Source organism: Coenobita brevimanus, chromosome 25 (assembly GCF_032717465.1).
Source record: "Coenobita brevimanus isolate Jiangsu-jjx chromosome 25, ASM3271746v2, whole genome shotgun sequence".
Classification (NCBI taxonomy): domain Eukaryota; kingdom Metazoa; phylum Arthropoda; class Malacostraca; order Decapoda; family Coenobitidae; genus Coenobita; species Coenobita brevimanus.
The window spans coordinates 4,107,120-4,127,934 of NC_136978.1; the positions used below are offsets into that span (position 1 = coordinate 4,107,120).

The following is a 20,815-nucleotide window of genomic DNA, read 5'->3' on the forward strand; positions in this document are numbered from 1 at the left end:
TCCAATATATATATATTATATATATATATATATATATATATATATATATATATATATATATATATCTATATATATATATATATATATATATATATATATATATATATAATGGACTTACCTAATGGGTGTACACTACCGAGCGTCCTGGGCAGCACTGAACGTCTACGCACACTCAGTTTTAGGCCAAGTATAGGCACACTGGAGGGTTGATCTGCCTATCGTACGTTTGTTCTAAGCTGGCTCGGTTATTGGCCAAACGTAGACAGATTAGATGATTTCTCTGACTATATAATGCTATTTTTTTTTTTTTTTTTTTACCGTAGCCAGTCTAGTTTGGGGTTCAAGAGTAAATAGAGTAAATTGATCTTGAATTTAGCTGTTATTTTGTTCTTATTTTTTTTTTTGGAGGGAACAAACTTGCGGGCGTCTAGAGGCCTTTGGTTCCTTCTTCTTAAAAAAAAAAAAAAAAAAAAAAAAAAGGAGGTCTCTTTGACTTGTAACGAAGAATATTTTCCACCTTATGGCTAAGGGTCTTCGAATTTCATGCTACCACAACCCATCATTCAAGAGTGGCCCAGTTCCATCGGGAAAACACACCAACCATACCATACCATACCGGGTAACAAAGATTCATATCATACTATACCATACCATACCACTGTTCTTTATAATAAACCAACCATACCATACCATACCATATCATATCATATCATATCATACCATACCACTGTTCATTATAACCAACCATACCAAATCATATCACTGTTCCTTTATAACAAACCACCCACACCACACAAACACCACACCACACCACACCACACCACACAAACACCACACCACACCACACCACACCACACCACACCACACCACACCACACCACACAAACACCACACCACACCACACCACCGTTCTTTATTAGGAGCTTTGGAAACACTTCTTCTTTTGCTATTCACTTTCCGTGTTAACCCCTACTTTAATGTGGACAGTTTTGGCAGTTCACCGAAATTTAATCCAAATATAATTCAGACGTTGTAATTCCATTGTACTTCTTGCTGGCACCTGACGAATTTTATTATCATTAGAGGCGATTATATATATATATATATATATATATTTAGGCCAGTTTGAAAAAATTGTCCTGAGTGAAATAGTGTGGGAATAACAAGGGTAAATTGAGAGAAATTCGTCATGGGAGTGAAGTTGTTCGTATGAGTGTAACGGGCAATAATAGAGGGAGATTTATACCTGTCGCACCGTTACAGCTGTCTTTATTATTATTATTGTGTTGTGTTTGTTATTGTTTTTATTACTGTTGTTGTTTGTTGCTGTTCTTGTGGCCCATTTCCCTGGCGATGCTGTTCATTATTCTCCCACTTTCTTATTTTCGCATCGTGATTTTGAGTCCTACTTTACTCCGAGCTTGTTGTAGGAAAAACTCATGATGATGATGATGATGAGGAGGAGGAGGAGGAGAAGGAAGAAGAAGAGGAGGAGGAGGAGGCGCCGATTTATTACGAGTGAGGACGAAGCTATCGCGAGTCTCTCGTCAAGTAGTGACATTTTCACATAAGAGCGGCCCGACCCAGCCCGGCCAGACCGTAACGTTTTTGAGAAGCATATATCTCAGCAACCACAGGGCCGATCACTGCATGGTTTGCACCATAATTATAATAGCTCAATTCTTTAAAGTTTGTTTTTGACAGGTTTCATTACACCCCGGCGGTGCACGTGGCACGTGACACGCGCCACGTGCAGCATGTCGAAAATCTTCAAAAGAGGGCCACAGGCCAGTTAGTTTGTCGTAAAGGCATGAAACTTGGTAGGTAGATAACCATCAGTATTCTCCAGGCATCCTCTGGGTGTAAGGCGGCAGTTCAGTGCTTTCGGATTTAAATGGCCTCGTTCGTACCTCGCCGACAAAGGCGTATTACTGGTATTGCATCACGGCAGTTACATCTGTCAGCTTCATGACATTTTCCCACCCCTCCCAACACACCGTCTTGTCCACCTTAGCATGACTTTTTGAATTGGTGAGGTTAGAGCAAGCCTTCAGTACGCCCTTCACTGCTTGATATCTCCTCTAAGCTGTGTAAATAGGGGCGGTGGTAGTAGTAGCAGTAGTACTAGTAGTGGTGGTGGTGGTGGTGGTATAGTAGTAGTAGTTGTGGGGATGTTGTTGATGGTGGTAGTAGTAGTAGTAGTATTGTAGTGGTGGCAGTGGTGATGGTAGTAGTAGAAGTAGTAAAGTACGTCCTCGGAATGAATGTTTTAATATGGCGACCCGTTGTTGTGGGGCCGTATCGAAGGTAAAGCAGGAAATATGTATTCTTCTTTTTATCTTGTGAATTATTGAGGCTCGAGAGGGCGATACCAGAACTATATACCTAGCCAAAAAAAGAAAAGAAGAAAAGAAAAGAAAAAGAAAAAATATCAGGACGTACTACTAAGAATAAATCACGGAGAAGAATGTGCTAAAGAAGAATATCAGGATGTACTGCTGATAAAAAAGCACTAAGAAGAATGTACTAAAGAAAAAGAATACCAGGATACGGAGAAAAAACACGAAGAAGGTGCTGCAGTCTCATTTTGTGCTTTCCTTCAATGACTGTGGATAAATAAGGAACAAACTTGTATTCAGAGTCACACAGAGATTAGGCCAAGGTGGACTGTATAGAGCCCTCCAGTACAACCTCACGTGGCAGTAACTTGCGTGTTGCGGGAACGGCTCGGTCTGCTGGTGTGGGCGTGGCTGTGGCATTGGGAGTACGAAATGAATGAATGATGCAGGGTAGATACTGATAACACTGACCTCCGCACAACACGCCAGATATCGAGGCCAAGAGTTATGTGAGTCACCCTCCACTTGCATTTAAAACACCCGCCACAGATGATGTAACATGCACGACAAGAATAATTAAGCAGTTGTAAGAAAAGGGATTATGTTTGTCTTTTCAGTTAGTTAGGAGACCGAGGATGAGATGAAGGAATGGAGTAGAGAGGTATATGAGAAAGGGGGGGGGGTGTATGTTGGTGGGGGAGGGCAGCGAAATGGCAGGGGACAGGGCGAGATGGAGGCGCTTTGTTTGTGGCCACCTCTTACGGGATTAAGGCGTCTGGTTATAGATAGGTAAGAGAACACGGATAATGGAACAAGCACAACCAACATTAAATCCACATTAACTAAAACATGAAAAGGGAGCAGAGTCAAGGACATACCCCAACACCTCTTTTTGTCTGCGATGAGGTCCGGGGTGCTCTCTTCATCCTCCTTCCTCTCTCTCCTTAGTTTTATCGGCATGGCTTAATCAATTCTGGGTGTAACTTAGCCTCACCACACCTCACCCCTCCACATGGTCCACTCAGGGTTTGTTACTCTGTTCTACGTGTCCCCTTTGGCATCGTTTTTCTGTAGTGGCGTTACCTCATGTGTCGTATTTCAAGTAGCTCTGGAGATTGCGTATGGCCTCCTCCTTAGCTATTTACTCAGCCAGTTGTACCCAGTACCCTCTCTTATATCACTGACACAAACCATGTCGATATTGAAATGAAAACAAAAAAGAGACCATGTGTAGAAGGCCAAATAAATAACAGTGAAGAGGTATTTAACGAACTACCTTGAATACCCCATGATTGTATATTTTTTCTCACCTGTGCTGTATGTTCGTCTTTATTAATACATTCTTAGTACATTCCACTCTACCCTTCCCTTGTTAATGCTTTATATCGGGATGAAGGAAGTCAGAGTGATAGGTGTAGACGTTATTGAAGTACTTTATATCTTATCGTTGACGAAAAACAGGACACTCCACATACTCTCTTCATTACGGCTGATAGTCAATTTTTGCAATGTCGTGTGGTAGGAAAGGCTGCTGTATGTGGTAGGAAAGGCTGCCGTATGTGATAGGAAAGGCTGCTGTATGTGGTAGGAAAGGCTGCTGTATGAAGTGACTGCCTCTAAACATTCTCATTCTGCTTGAAGTGGTGTAGGAATAGACAGCTTCACTGCCCATTACACTCACTTGTGTGCCAACAGCCTGTTTATACACACTTCCTCTACTCCCTCTCCCTTCCTCTCCTCTTTAATCCTTTCCTTTCCTCCTCTCTCTCTCTCCCCTTCCATTCTTCCCTTCCCTCCAATCTTCTACCTGTCCCTATCCCTTCTCCTCCTCCTTCTCCTTTTCCCTTTCCCTTCTCCCTCTTCCCCCTCCTTCTTCTCCCTTCCCCATCTGTCTTTCCTCTCCGTCCTTCCCCCCTTTCCCACTGTCTTTTCCCCCTCCATCTTCCTTCCCTCCTCCATCTCATTCTTCCTTCTTCTGTTCCCTCTCCCTTCCTCCCTTTCCTCCCTCTTCTCTCCTTTCCTCCCCTTACGTCCTTTACTCGTTTTCACTTCCTCTTCCCCCTCTCCCAGCCCCCTCCCCTCTCTTGTCTGTCTGTCTGCTTGCTTCTCCTCCTCTCTGTTTCATCCACTTCAATCTTTTATCATTTCCCAGTGTCTTTTTTTCATCGATTCTGTTCGTTTTACTCCAGATTAACCATTTCTCTCTCTCTCTCTCTCTCTCTCTCTCTCTCTCTCTCTCTCTCTCTCTCTCTCTCTCTCTCTCTCTCTCTCTCTCTCTCTCTCTCTCTCCCTAATGGTGACAGTAAAAGTGAATTTCATATCTATAAACTTAATTCAGTAACTCAGTGTTCGTCTGATGGAATGAAAGAAAACTTAACAGCATCATGAATGTAGTAAACAGCCCCCAAGAGCCGAGGTAAAGCAGCCAACACTGGCACTGAATGATTTGTGAAGTGCATCAAGATGATCGTGTGCCTGCTTCGTCAACTGAAACTTTTATCAGACATCATTCTTCATGTAGGCATGTACAGTGCTCATAAATTTCCCTTCTTGACTTTTTGTCATTTACTTGTACTTTACTTGATACCGTTATGAAAACTTAAATTGTTTCACAGTTCGTAACCAAACATATAAATTGTTTGCATGGCTTCTTCTGGCACATACTAGCAAAAAGTGTTTTAAATCTATAGCTTAGAAATTTCAGAAAATATCTTGCCTGAAGTGGGTGTTGTCAGTGTAAATAACCAGTGAGAGGTATATATTTATTCTGTTCTTTCATCCAGTATTTTGTTGCCTCATCATATGTGTAGCGGCCCAGGGATGAACTACTTTGTCCAGACATTAAAAGCAAGAATGACCAGTTATTGTCGCTGAATGGTTCACTATTGTTAGAGCCATGAACCCCAGCCACCACACTGATGTTATCCCTCATTGGCCATATGTAGATGGAGTGCCTTATCTCACTACCACTAATTGATAAACAGTCATCAGTTTGCTTATATGGTTACCACCCAATGTAGTACAAGAAAAAGTTTGGCTTTTCACTTAGTGTAGAGTTGAGTGAACTTGACACCACACCGAGTGAGTGATGGATGTCTCCACCTACAGCCTCAAATTTGATCATTCCTATCTTTCTTCCATCGTCTTTCCTCGCACCATCATATCTCCATATACTCCTCACTGGTAGATATCTCCCATACTGCTTTACATCTGCTCACATAAGGCCACTTTTTCCATCCTCCTTCTGTTACCCCTGACAGCATAATACATTTTTCACCTGTTTGTAAATCTGTGAAAGCATTATTAAATGAGGCAGGGGAATTTTATTTACATATTTATTTTTTTTTTATGATAGTTCTTCCATAGGTCAGAAACAACTTTGATCCATAAATCTGAAGAGTTACATACAGCACGTTTAATGATAGTTCTTCCATAGGTCAGAAACAACTTTGATCCATAAATCTGAAGAGTTACATACAGCACATGTTTCCTCATGCCCTCAGGCATCATCCAGATAGAATGAAGCGCAAAATTTATTTTAGAACTATATTCTGAGCATTACGTGCCATAGACTTTTTCTGTTGTTGTTTTGATTAACCCCCTGTTTGTCTAGCCGAGCAGACCTTTTGGCTAGAGGTAAGTTAGTGTTTCTGTGGTGCCGTCCTTCAGGTATAATACAGTATGTACACCATGTGGGGATGTGATACCCCTTTGTGGTAGACACTGCCTCACCGGGGGCGGACAAGGGTTCATCGCATAACGAGGTGCAGTGATATAAGGAGGTTTGGCTCCTGGGTGAACGTCACAGCTGCTTCACCGAGGGTGAGGAGCGCCACTAAGTGTAGGCTCCTTGTCAGTGCCAGTGCCACAGGTAACCGACTTACGTCAACATTTTATTCATTTAAAGAGACCATAGAGTTGTCCTTAAGTGTTGATGGTGGTGAATGACATTTTTGAACTTGTAGAGTATGGATATTATCATTGCATGGATCCTGAGTTTAACGCAGATCATTACGAGGAATTTTTCAACAGTATTAACGAACAGGTCTCATTGACTCTTTGCTGTAAATTCCTACTGGAAAATACAGGACTGATCTGTGAAGATGTTTCACCCATGTGCGGTAAATGGCTTTTTGAGTGGTAGTATGTTGGTGCGGCAGCATGGGCTACGAAGAGACACTGTTGTGATGCATGTTGGTGTGGGCCTGCATGTTTATAGCGCTCTCGTGATCTGTCTCAGTCGGTGGTGGTGGTGGTGGTGGTTGTGGTTGTGGTCTCAGCTGTGCCACCGCATGTTCTCCACAGCCACCGGTGCAGCCGCACGCCGCTGTGGCACGACAACTGATCATCCACAGCCTTCGGGCTCAGGGGACCTGTGGGCAGCAGTTTGACACTCATGATGTCCACTGTGCTTTAACTGACACGCTGTTCCCAGAAATATTGTACAGTATATACTGAAATGGTGTTTTAGGCATAACTAGGCTGTCCATTGTATGTTGCAAGAAGTGTACTCTTGTATTGTGCATTGTCAGTGGCAGATTAAGATGGAGTGGTTGTCCTCCCATGTTATTATATGATAGTCAATGCGCCCCGTAACAGTTTTTTTATGTTTTGTACAGTAATGTATTGTATACATCTACTGTACTGAGATACGAGACAGTAATATAAGCATTGATCTACTGAATTTGGTAAAGTACCAGTTTAAATTAATTTTGACATATAATCAAATAATTACCAAGAATGGTTGTGATGGCACCAATACTGAAACCAGTTTCTTTTCGAGATGTGCCTATGCAAATAATAATATATTAATACCACTTTACAAACTAGATCAGTCACTGTGACTCTCTCTCTCTCTCTCTCTCTCTCTCTCTCTCTCTCTCTCTCTCTCTCTCTCTCTCTCTCTCTCTCTCTCTCTCTCCCTCCCTCTCTCTCTCTCTCTCTCTCTCTCATACTACTGCTAGTATTAGTAGTAGTGGTAGTAGTCACATTGCAGGATAAAGTTTTCAGGTTGATTGACTTTAGTCCAGCAAAGAACTTGTGAAATTTGTAAGAATTAACACAGGCAGCCAGAATATTCTAATTTCTGTAAGTAAGGTATTGTTTTTGGCATGAACTGTAACGACTTCATTTATTTTCGTGCTGGAATAAGCCTAATTACTATAAAAAGAAAGTATAAGTTAGCTATTCATGCCTTAAGTGAAATGGAAAAGTAATCAGGAAGTTCAATTAATTTTTTCCCGAATATTATGCTAAATGAGACCCTCTGTGGCAGAAATGATCCATGATTTTTTACATTCATGACTGCTGTGGTGGTCTAGGTCGTGAATTTTTTTTCTTATGGTCTGCTGTCTGTTGGAAGGTCATACAAGACGCCTTCCTAGAGCGTCATTAACCCCCTCCTTTTTCCTCTTCACTAGTCTCTTTACGTGCTTCAATTGTATATACTTAATCGTGGTACATAATTCCATGCTTAAAAAAAAAAAAATGTAAATGACGGTGCACCACCACTCGGGCCTGCCTGTGCAAATAATCCTAAGTACACAGTAGAGTAGAAAGACAGCTCACCAGTGCAGACGGAAACAAGGTTGCTGATGGTGAAAGTCATGATGATGCCAACGGCGCCTAAGTAGCAGTAGGAGACATCGTACACGGTCTTCCCCTCATCCCTGTCAGCATCACACAACACCATCTTATACTTTTGCTATGTAGATGAATAATCTCAAGAAAAAGAAAACATTGAGACAATTTAGTATTAAAAATATGTACTCGTTTAGTTCTCCTTGTTAAATGATGTTACCCTAACGAGATGCATATGCTTTATTGGAAGGAGAAAGTTTCATATTTTAGGCCATGTTTGTTAACCTCTGAATATCGGGTCCCTGAGTGGCAGAGTCGGTGGTGAGGTCAGTGATGAGGCTGGTGTCAGTTGTGGCGTTGCTGATGAAAGTTGCTATGGAGGCATTGGCAAGGTGGAGGAGGTTCTCTGGACAGCCATCAACAGAAAGAGGGAGGTGAGGGGGGTGGCCTCCCCCACGCAGAAATTTGCCCACCACCACCGAGATGTTGTAGCAGAAGGCCACCAGGAATCCCGACACTGCACCCTGAAGATTGTGAAAATTCTAATAACCTTTCTTTTTTGTGACATGCGTTAATATAGACAAATTGTGGTGTATGTAGCGATATGCGTGTGGACACTTTAGTACCATGTATCAACTGAGCATTGTACAGCATAGGAAGAGGTAGCACATCGATGGTATATATACGATCTGGCTTTTCCCAGCTATATTTATTGATACCTCACTGAAGTGAGCTTGATGGTATCTGTCACTTATTCCCAGTTGATGCTCCAAGCTTTCACAGCCCACCCGGCTTTAGTAACGTGTTTCCTTTGGCCTTGGAATGTTATGCTATATTTTCCAGTTACTGATTGAATGTCTTCCACCCCAAACTCTAAGTAGCAAATGTTTGGGTTTGGAAGAGGACAGAATTGCCCAGGAGGTTGCTTCTCTGACTAATGAGATTTTGAAGTTGAAGGAAGGATATGAACCAGATGGAAAGAAAATTGTGAAAACAGAACATGTAGATGGTTACGGGACTGAGAGTAACACTGATGTTGATGGTGGTGTGGGTGTGATAGCAGTGGAGGGGGCTATACGAGTATTTTATTGCGGTTATCATGATGATACCAATAGATCTTCCTCTGTGATACGGCAAAATCCTAAAACGGTGCCGGTCAAAAGTATGAAGTTCACAAGAACAGAATTGCAGTGTCACAGATTATCATATGAGTCAGTAAAAAAATGTGATAATGAAGAAAATGCATGATAAGTGAGATATAAGAATATTTACAGAATGTAATGATAACTTTGTTGTTTTGTGTTATTATCAAGGCATATTTTGAACATAAATAATACAGTAATAGGTTAAGTAAGAGAGAACGCATTGGCAAGCTACGTAAATGCAAGTTATTTGGCATGCCATTTGAATTAGTGCCACTGAAACTGTTCCAGAAAGTTAATTGTGGTATTTTTGTCACTATTACGCTATGATTATAACCGTAGTGGTCACTCCTGGTCAGCCCCAGACATGCGGTGTGTATGGCTACTCAGAATGCTGTCCGACTAACTCAGCAGTCAAATTTCTACAATTTTTTCGTACTCGCACATCATGTAGTTTCTCAGTATGTGTTGCGTTTTTGACGCTTTAGGAAGAGTAAATATTATTTTTGACAGTGGTGATTTTCCCTGCGAAATAATGGAGTGGGAGGTAACGTGTTTGAGAAAAAAAAAAATCTGTCTTTTAGGTATTTAATACGTTAACTATTGACTGTATAATAATTTTAAATGAAAAATGTGACGCTCTGCCCACCTTAGTGTTGACCCAGGGTGTGCACATGCCAGCCAGGAAGACGCCTTGTATTGGTCCTAAAAAAGATCCCAAAACGCTGTTGATGACTTGGAAAATGTTGCCCAGTTTGCCTGTCACCACACCCAGGCAGATGCCTAACAGACCCGCCACCACAGCTGCCACCACAGCCAACATTAAAGCATTAACAAACTATTAAAAATTGGTGTCTGCCAGAATGTAAACAAAACCTCTTACAGTGTATGCATGTTATATCTCTATTCCATTTGTATGAAAAAAATGTCCTGGGCAACATATTGTACAGTGCTGAGTTACAGTAAGTACGCTGTCTGTCCAGAAAGTATCCGATCTTGGGCTCAGATATTAAACAGATAACCAATTGAGCTAGGACACTAATCCCCCTCAAAGTAGGTCCCTTCTGACTTGACATACGTAGCCCAGCGTTCTCTCCACTGCCTGATTCATTTTTCAGTGTCAGATTTCGGTATCTCCTGCTGGTGATTCGTCGCATTCGTAATTATCTCTTCTCTCGTCTCAGATTGGGAACCCTTCAGCAGAGTTTTGAGTTTGGGGAATAACCAAAAGTCGTGCGGAGGCATGTCAGGTGAGCAGGGAACCTGCTGGACCTGCGGGATGTGCTCACCAAAAATTCCTGAATCAATTGAGAAGAATGGGCATGGACGTTGTTATGGTGCAGCTTCCAACGTGTCGCTTTCCAAAGGTGTGTCTTTTCCGCTGAACTGCGTCACGAAGACGACAGATAGCGTCGAGGTAGTAATGTTTATTGACAGTCTGACCTTCTGGTGCCTATTCATGATGCACAACACGGTTGTCAGAAAAAAAAAAAAAAAAAAAAGTCAGCATGCATTTCACCTTGCTATGGACCAGTCATGCTTTTTTTTTTTTTTGGCCGAGGCGACCCTGCATGCCTCCACTGGGACGACTGTGTTTTGGTTTCTGGGTCGTACCCATACACCCAAGTCTCATTACCAGTGATAACAGTCTTCAGAAACTCTGAATTGTGATTTTCACACTCCAACAGGTCCTGGGGAACGTTCATCCGAGAAAAGAGATCATAACGGATACAACGAAGCAACTGCAGGAGATACCGAATCAGGCAGTGGAAACAACGCTGGGCTGCGTGTGTCAAGTCAGAAGTGGCGTACTTTGAGGAGGATCGGTGTCCTAGCCCAACAGGGTAGCTGTTTATTTTTTTAGAGCCTAAGGTCGGATACTGTCTGGACAGAGGGTTATTTACTGATATCACAGAGAATAATATTTGAGGGAGTGTAATGGCCATCCATAGTTGCTGAAATATTGCTGCTACAGAGAGGAAGACCTTACAAATAAGCTTGAGGACCCTGGTGGCTGAGACATCAGACATCTTGTTGAAGTATGGGATATCCTTCAGAAAGTCCTCCCAAATCAGACACGCTATAGAGTTACCACTGCTGGACATTGAACTGTGTGGAAGAAATGGTACACGGTTATTAAAAATGTATAATCCATTATTTTGCAAGATTACTGTAAGTAGAAGCAAAAGTGTGAAATGTGGAAATTAATGGCTTGAAGAAGAAACCTTTCTTTTGCAACGAAGCTTGTCGTTTGGAACAGCAAATTAACTACAGAGCGTGCAAGAGAACTTCATAAAGGAATCCTAGACTCAGTATTGCATTGTGGATGTAAGAGTCTGAAGTAGTATGAAAAAATGAGTGATAGTGATCGGAAATTTAGAGTGGTTTCCTAGAATTATTAAGGTTGGAAGAATCAGTATAATTTAAAACTGAACTGCAGTGGATTAGTTTTACTCAAGAACTGTAAACTGTGCTTCTGTTAACGTGGAAAGCATTGATAGGTTAGGGTAGCGAAGAAAGTACATGGAACGGTAGGTGATTTGAAAAGTGAGGCTTAATTGGCAGGTCAGATACATAAAGTGTGAGGGTATGCATAAGACAATATGTGGAAACTGAAGAAACAAAAGAATTCCCAGATAACAGGAGTCTTATTAGATGTGTATGCTTGTTTACATTTTCATTTTTAGTATACTCATTCGTGTAATAACTCAATCCAGCGGCTTTAGAGAAGTAACCAAGTCTTGCATTACCAGTGAAATGTTAAGAATGTAAAAAGAAAAAGTTTAGTAATAATGTGTGTGTGGGTGTGTGTGTGGGTGTGTGTGGGTGTAAAATATACTAATCTCAGTGTAATTAACCAGGTGTGCTGCCTGTGGGGAAAGGGGAACATCGGTGGATCTGCCCATGATGAAGGATGTAAGAGTGGTGATGAATAATATAAGAATGCTGAAAGAAGAAGTAGTCGCCACTCCAGCACCGACCTGAGGACGCCCCCATAGACGGCCGCCACAAAGATCCCTGGGATGCCCGTGAGATGACCCAGCTTCTCCATGACCAGGTAAGGGATGACCTGGTCAGCCTTCTGTATCCTGCCTGAGGTCAGGGGGTCACAGTGACTGTAGGCAGCATATGCCACCAGTCCAGAGAAGTAAAACAGTCCCCATAACAACCACATACCCACCACAAAGGAGATGACCAACCTGCAATAAGAATGCAAGGTTAAAGTTCATATAAATTAAGCATTAGTACTACTAGGGTGTGTCAGTGATTTACCTCATACTGAAACATTTTAATTAAAGATCTTTGAACACTAAGAATGATGCTTCATATTGTGTATATACTGAAATAATTAAATGCTGAGGTGTGTTTTGGATGAGGCACACAAAACCATTAGGTGCTTTGAGAATTTGAGAATTACTGAGTCCTGAGTGGATTGGATGACTCAGTAATTCTAATAGCATATATATATATATATATATATATATATATATATATATATATATATATATATATATATATATATATATATATATATATATTTATCATCCATCCATCATCCAATCTTACGTTGCCCCATGAGGAGCGTAGAAGCCTGGGGCTAGGCAGTTGGTCCTGACATTTAAGATGAGAGTGACCAGCCTTACTCATCCCTGAGTGGCATTATTTGAGGAGTAAACCCCAATCACCCCTTGGATATAAACCTTCACCGGTTCAATCCGACTGGAGCACAATAATTACCCACTAAACCACCAGGCTCCAAAATTTGGTTATATGGTTACCACCCAGCGTAGTAAATGGTTTCCTGGTGTACAGGAAACCATTTGGCTTGTCATTCAGTGTAGAGTCACCCACAGGCAGAAGGGAGAAGAAAGAATGAAGGAATGAAAGACAGAAGAGGGAGTGCAAAGTCATCCGTTGGCAGAAGGAAGAGAAAAGAATGAAGGAAAAAAAGACAGAAGAAGATGGAAGGAAACAAGGATGGAGGAAAGGACAGGGCAGACACACGAGAGCAGCACTACATTGAGTGAGTGGATGGTGGGCGCCCCCACTTACATACTATATATCTATCCATCTATCTATATCTATCCATCTATCTGTCTGTCTATCTATCTGTCTATCTATCTATATATATATATATATATATATATATATATATATATATATATATATATATATATATATATATAAGAGCGTGAGAGAGAAAGAAAGAGAGAAAACAGTGGCATCTAACCTTTGTGCTGTAGTGAGACTGCCAACGGAGGCAAACCTCTGGTAGGTGGGCTGGCTCATCCCAATGGCACTCATAGTGAAGGTGACGCCCATCACGGCGGTGGACCAGAAGGTGTGGCGCACGAAGGGGCTGGTGTTTAGGCTGGGGCAGAAATAGGAAGCTGGCGTCTAAGTGTTACCTGCATGACTAGATATTAATTTTTATGATATAATTTCATGATCGTTGATTTTTATAGTGCTGACTCTGACGATTGAGCGTTTTGTCTTTTGTTTCACAAATCGAATAGTACCGTATTTGTAAAACATAAATGTGTGCCATAACTGTTGATGGCTACTCTTACCACATTTCTTTGTGCATAACGAGAATCTAGATAAATATTTCCTCGGTCACAAGAAAGGAACTTTAACATTAGTACTATCCATCAGCTGACACGAGGCAAAGTAATCAATTCTCACTTGAAGAACTCTACCCTGGAGCCCTGAACAGCTGTGTTCCAGACGTTGGCCAGACCAATTTCGTTGCAGCATATGATGACCACGAGCAGCACTCCACCGAACATGACCAGCGTCTGTATCACATCATTGTACACCACCGCCTTCACACCACCCTGCAACCACACCCATGAACATCAGCAGCATCTGCATAACATCTGAGTACACCACCGCCTTATACCACCCTGCAACCACACCCATGAATATAGACATAAAATAACCTATAGTATACAAATGTAGCTGGATCTTAGTTTTTATGACTGGGTGAGGCTGAATGTGGAAACCCAGACTATACCTAATGCAGTTAGCTGTAATGGCCTTGAATGGACTAGAACTGACCTGAGGTCACCTGTCCGAGCTTGAATGGATGTGAAGGACCTAAAGGGAACTGAGGGGATTGAACAGAACTTTAGTTACCTTAAGTTGACCAGAGGTTAGTGACCTGACTACGCTGAAATCGAGGTGGTAAGCCTAACTGGATATGAAGTGGCACTAAGCAACTTCCTACTTCGACCTAGTTGGGCGTAATTTTCCTGCACGACCTCTGACGAACACGAGTTTATCCAAGTGGAGTGAATTGAATGGACCAGCATGGCATTGGATGGATATAACTGGACCTGAATGAGCCTAAGTGGGTCTGCAGACACAATGACTGGTTCTTCCCTTGCAACTTACCACAGAGATGTAGAAGGTACACACGAGGCCCATGAGAACCATGGAACCTAAAACGGGTAGGCCGGTGACAGTGGAGAGGGCCAGGGAGGGGGCGTACAGGCACACTCCCATGTAGAAGGACTCTGAAAGTAGCTGAGACATGGTTCCCAAGAGACGCACTGCTTTCACCCTGAACCGCAGCTGTAAGTACTGTGGCAGAAATAAGTCTGAGAAGTTACTGATCTCTTAACTACCGTATCACCCCACTGGCTTGTTTATTTACATTTTAATATTGCAAACTACACCAAGTTGGAGAAGTTAAACAGCTTCATTATGAAAAATCTCCCCGAAAGTGCGCGAAGTGTTGGAAGGTAACAGTAAGTTTTAAAAATGATTTCTTCACGTTAAGGGGCTGTGTGCTTAATCAACAAAGGGTCATGGAACATAGCTTATACGAACACACTTAATGGCAACAGCTTACATCCTGATAATGTATAGTGTCCTTTTATACTGCCCAAGTCACCTAGCTCATAACATTACAGGTTGGTGGAACCCCGTATCAAGTATTCACACATAACCTGAGACAACCAACATATCCTTTCTGATCCCTGACCAGTCCATCTACAGTTCAATTGCTTTAATCAGTTATGTGCATAATCATCGTTGTCATATACACATATCCACTTAATAATATAAAATGGTTTAATCTACATTATCAGGTTTTGCGACGTCTGATATGTGAAGAAAATTTGTAACTAACACATTACAGTTTATGATGCCAGAAAAGTAAATGATTTTGGAGTCACATCAACGTAAAAGATTTAGGGAGGAACATCCAAAGACACTGACCTGGTTAACGGATACAAGACGAAGGTTGTAGAAAATTGGCAGGGTGAGTTGATGGACCACGATGCAGCCGATGGTTATACCCAGCAAATTGATAGTTATCTGCGTCCCATACAAGTACACCTCTGTGGGATTACCTGAGGAAGAAATGCATGTGCAATAGCCAGAAGGTTCCTCCAGACAGGAGTGGAGTGTCAGACCAAAACTTTGATCATGCCATTACAATTGAAGAACATGTGTAGAACCAGAAGTTCATGAACTTGCCAATAGTGACTTTCCATTTTTGGACAACTAAAAGTTCTCGACATAACTATGGTAAAAAAAAAAATGATAAAGCATGACAGCAGAACCAGCAGCATGTGTCATGTCTTCTGTCACCCCAGGAGGGAATAGAGAACTGACAATTGTTTCATTTAGTTCTACTGATGTCTCACCATGACTCGTTGTAATGTATTGCAAAGTACTTCAAAACATTTCCCCTCAGAACAATTTATGTGAAATTGACACATTATATACTGTACTGTATTGAAAATTGAACCTGGAATATGTTTGACGCTACTGATGTGCCAGACTCCATGAGAGGGTTAAATGCTGAGAGAGAGTGTGTATGTAAGCATGGTATGGCACCTGTTCATGTATTTAGTTAAGGTATGCTGACCTAGTATGGAGATAGCGGAGATGATGCCGCCGAGGAGTGAGAGTGCCACAGGGAAGGGTGACATGGCGCCACTGCCCACTAGGTAATCCTGTGTTGACTCCTTGCCGTGGCTTTTGTAGGCGCTCCACACCCCGATGCCCACCGACACCACCAGCATGAGGCTGAACAGAACGTAGTCCACCACGCTGAAATGCGCCCCAGTCAGGCTTTCATCCCCACCTGACATCATGACTGCACCAAACCACCACTAACACTGTTATCTGCAAAGACAACATTATCAAGGATGATCTGCACCCCTACCAGGTTTTCATCCCATATCGTGACGGCACCAGGCCACTTCTGAAATCATTACGTGTCTAAGAAAAAAAAAATCCAACAGACATTCGTCCTGACTAGGACATACAACCTGAACATTAGGAGATTATGGTCCCTGTTTTAGCTGTAGATGAGAATAGTTTGGGATGGATAGCGAAGCACATACAGTCCAAAGATATCGTGGTTGGTGTGGGACTCACACCTGGGCGAGGGCGCTGGAAGTCGGGGGAGGGGACAAGGGGCAGTTCCCCATGAATTTCGTTATTTTGTTCTTGCTATTTCCTTATGATTTTCATTGTGTTTTTAATGTATGAATTACATATAGCAACACAAAATACGCGTCACAGGTTTCAAATGATGCAAGACAGCTTCCTTGGGTCAGTGCCTCTTTCTTAGCGATTTATTTTGTATATTACATGTAATTCTCCTCTACGTTATTTATAGTTTTAATGTCGACATACCATGCAGCAGTAGCACATTGCAAGAGGATACTGAGGTGTCATATACAGAATAAAACGTTAACGAAATGATATTGCGAAATATACAATGCCGCTTAGAGAAGACCTTCCTTGTATGTTATATTCGTAGTTGCTGTATTAACACTGCCTCAGTAACACACACGAGGATATGTTTGATGTGCAGAGTACATTGCTTAGGAAGAGGGTCACCTTGAATACCGCCCGCATTTAAACGCCGTTGTTGTTACTGAGTAACCCCGGTCTGTCAGGCCGAGCAGATTCATCAACCGCAGGCAAGCAGCCGCCCCTGCGGGGACGTCTCGTGCAGTGAACCGATGTTCCCTTACGGCAGACAGCACCTCGCCACACTGGGGCGTGGAGAAGAGTATTTGGTTTCCAGATGGACATCGCATTTGCGTCTTCACCCTGTTATTGAGTTATATTGTTACCACCTAGCGTTATATATGGTTTCCTGGGTTACAGGAAATCATTAGACCTGTCACATAGTGTAGAGCCTCCTGAAGTGGAAAGATGAGCAATAAAAATTGAAAATAAAGATGGGAGAAATAGGAAGGAAGGAGAGTAGACAAGAAAAAAAAAAAAAGTGACAGAGGTGAAGAAGTAGGCAGGACTACGTCAAGTGAGTGGAAGCTGGTCGCCACCACCTGTCACCATTCACACATGTAATAGGAATATACAGGACTTACCGAATTCCTGAATGAACTGGATAATCAGAGCGATTCCCAAGGAACAAGCAAGCCTCTACAAGCCTTACTGAATTGCTGTGCACTACTGAGAATGCGAGTCAACACACACACACACACACACACACACGCACGCACGCACACAGACACACACACGCACGCACACAGACACACACACACACGCACGCACGCACGCACGCACACACACACACACACACACACACACACACACACACACACACACACACACACACACACACACACACACACACACACAATGGAACGCTGGACAGAGCAGATGTGCGTCACTGAGCTCTGCTGCACAGCTGCAACAGATACCTAAGGGTGTCTAACAGTGAATAATGCTCGGTACTAAGCTAAATTTTAGATGATTGAGTATTGTTGAGCAAGTAAAAACGAAAAAGTGAAGTCCAAAGAAAGTATGTCAAATAATTAGAGCCCCAAGTAATTAGAGGCTTTATTAGGCAGACAGGCGCCGGGCGTCACAACAGACGGGCGCCGGGTAAATGCCAACAGTGAAGTAGTAGGTGGTGGCGACCAGCATCCACTCACTTGATGCAGTTCTGCCTACTTCTTCCTTAGCCTTTATCATTCTTTTTCTGTGCCTGCCCTCCTCTCTTCCTATTTCTCCCATCTTTCCTGTCACTACTTAATGCTTTTCTTTCCGTTACAGGTGGCTTTACATTGAGTGACAAACCACATGGTTTCCTGCAAGCCAAGAAACCATTTACAACGCTGGGTGGTAACCATATAACCAAACCATGCGTGCTCCCTACGTGTCAGCAAGTGGGTTGGTGGAGGGTTAGTGCCCCTCCCTGTAAAACAGATAACTCAAAGTCGAATGGCCACCCCGTACGGGATTATGGCGTCTGCCAATAGATAGATAGATAGACATCGGAGATGCTAAACTGTATATAGAAAGTATTTTTCAGTAAGATGGCGTACTCTCAATAAGTGCATCTAGGTAGGAGGAAGGGAAACAGCAAAAAACAAAATGATGACTACACAGACCTAGTGGAACTGGATATATTTTCTAAATTGGCAGAGAAAGGGAATAAGCTGGAGGAAACTTTCAAACTGGAATTGGATGAAATAAGGAAGGAACTGTACCAACAAAGGGGAGAAAAAATAAGTAACTGATAAAGGAATTAAACAGAAAAGATACAATAATAGGTGAACTACAAGCAGAGGTAGACATTCTGGACATTCTGAAGAAGAAAATGAACGGAATGGGAAATACGGTAGTTTTGAAGGCGTACAGTGTGATAAGGACATAATTAGACAGGCAGGTAATCTGATAAAACAAAGCAGAGACATTGATAAGAAGATAACTCAGGCAAATGAAATGAGAAATTACATAGAGGAAGTACAAAATACATGGGAAGAAGTAGCCAAAACAAGTCAAGATTTAAAAACAAGGCTGAAGCAAAAGACATGACAAGAGAAGTGAAAAATATCATAAGAAAAAGACCAAGGCTGACAAAGGAAACAGCTGGGATTAACAAATCTGTGATCATCACTGGTAAAGATGAAGAAGAAATAAGGAATAGAATCACCAAAGATAACAAGAAGGGATGCAATATTTTCTTAGTAAAAGGGAAATGAGAACAAAGCTAAGGGGAAATTATTCATCATGGAAAGAAGTGACAAGTGGAGTTCCACATGGCTCGGTGCTGACACCAATTGTGTTTTTAGTATATGTAAATGACAGACAACAACATTGGAAGTGGAAGCTACCCAAGTATGTTTGCTGGTGATACAAAAACACAAAAAATCTACACTGAATTTTTACAGGTGGAATTAAGTAAGCTTCATGAATGGAGCACTGTTTTCCTTCGTTTACTCTTTTCATCCTTATGTTCGTTACAGACGCCAGAAATTGATAGGCATGAATGAGGGTAGTAACGTGTACAGTATTTTTTCTGGTTAATTCGCCGAGATAAGGGGTGTCCCAAGCACCTACAGTACAGTAGAGACCGGCCCTGAGTGTTGATTATATTCATGCTCACTCCTCGTCGTGGTTGTACTGCTGGTGTGAATTAATTTATTCTAAGTAAGAAAACGGAATCTACCTTCCACCCACATGCTCCACTTTCACATGCTCAGCTTTCACCTCCACGTGGATTTAAACTCTCTCTCTCTCTCTCTCTCTCTCTCTCTCTCTTTTATTCCCTTCGACTCCTCTACCTCCCTCTCCTCTCCTCACCGTCTTTCTATTTTTCTGTCCCCACCACTTCTTCCCCTCTCCCTCCATCGTAGACTATACCCAACCTCTATGGAACAGAGAATATGAACGGTGACGGAGTGGAGTAAGTTATTATTGTTTATTACTTTTCTCCTTGAACAAACTGGTTAAACTTTGTAGTACTACTTATGTCAACCAAAATTTCTTCGATTTCTGTAAATGTCTACAAAACCCTAACACCGGACTCTTACAATTAATAACGTGAATCACTTTGTTGCGCAGTTCAAAGTCAGCTTTCTCATATGACGATTCTTCCGCAAAATAAATAAATAAATAAAAGCGAGATATTGTGGGGTCTCGTATGTACTTTGGAAACATAAACCCCAAGCTTTTTTTTTTTTTCCTTAAAGGTTTAAATAAACAAGCGAATGTACTGTACTACCCAAACGCCACCTAACCTTCGATCCATGTCATTCGAACCTAAGACAATTTCCAGTCTTACCGGCGTCCATCTTGACTTATTTCAAATTCGACATCACGCGACAGGCCCATTCCAGCACCACCAAGAAACAAAAAACACATCGCTTTTACAGGACAAAACTTAAGCAAACCGCCGTCACATACACACGTCAGAGACTTCACAATATCACGCACATTTGTATTTGCCGAAGAAACGCCACAGAAGAAAGTTGGCTTTGAACTGTGCAGCGAATTGATTCTTATTATTATATACTAGGAATCTGGTGTTAGGGTTTTGTAAACAAAATTCCGTATTTCTTGCCACTTCATTTCTGTGCAAGAGAAACAAGTCAAAATTTGGTTTACCATTCCCTTCATGAAAGAAAAGTAATAAAAGTTTTGTGATAGAAAACGGAAGCATTTTAGCACCAATACATCCAAATCGTAACTTTAATCTAAACGATTATTAATGATGTGAAGGAGTTTGCTGCGACGAGAGAGTAATGGTTACGAAGTGTAAACTAGATGGGTATGAGCACAAGTTACTGTATTCTTTGTACCTTAAGCTGGACCAGATTTTCACCCTCTTCAGCTTGTTTCACGCAGCTCATTGGGGGAAAAAGGGCTACGACTCTGTACCCTTTCCATAGCACTTATCTGTGACTAGCATCATTTTCTAGGTTTAATCTTGTTATAATTCATTATTTAAGACGGAGAGATGGCAGATTTAGGC

At 41.9% G+C, this 20,815-nt stretch overlaps 1 protein-coding gene across 1 annotated transcript; it reads right to left on the minus strand.

Moving 5' to 3' along the window:
• Positions 1-8,184: 8,184 nt before the first annotated feature.
• Positions 8,185-16,166, minus strand: LOC145393680 (sodium-coupled monocarboxylate transporter 1-like). Its single transcript, XM_080267728.1, has 9 exons — positions 15,941-16,166; positions 15,286-15,419; positions 14,458-14,646; positions 13,747-13,898; positions 13,292-13,432; positions 12,042-12,260; positions 11,051-11,169; positions 9,710-9,864; positions 8,185-8,442 (listed from the first exon to the last, which is right to left on the minus strand). Exons 1-9 carry the CDS (start codon positions 16,164-16,166, stop codon positions 8,185-8,187), a joined length of 1,593 nt encoding a protein of 530 aa, XP_080123854.1.
• Positions 16,167-20,815: the final 4,649 nt, after the last annotated feature.

What these genes read in the sequence shown, in the direction of transcription:
- LOC145393680 (XM_080267728.1), bottom strand. Translation starts at nt 16,166, where the DNA reads ATGTCAGGTGGGGATGAAAGCCTGACTGGGGCGCATTTCAGCGTGGTG. An exon ending in AGTCTCACTACAGCACAAAG is followed by an intron (nt 12,261 to 13,291) that starts GTTAGATGCCAC and finishes TTCTTATTGCAG; the next exon opens with GTTGGTCATCTCCTTTGTGG. An exon ending in GTCTATGGGGGCGTCCTCAG is followed by an intron (nt 11,170 to 12,041) that starts GTCGGTGCTGGA and finishes TCTTCCACACAG; the next exon opens with TTCAATGTCCAGCAGTGGTA.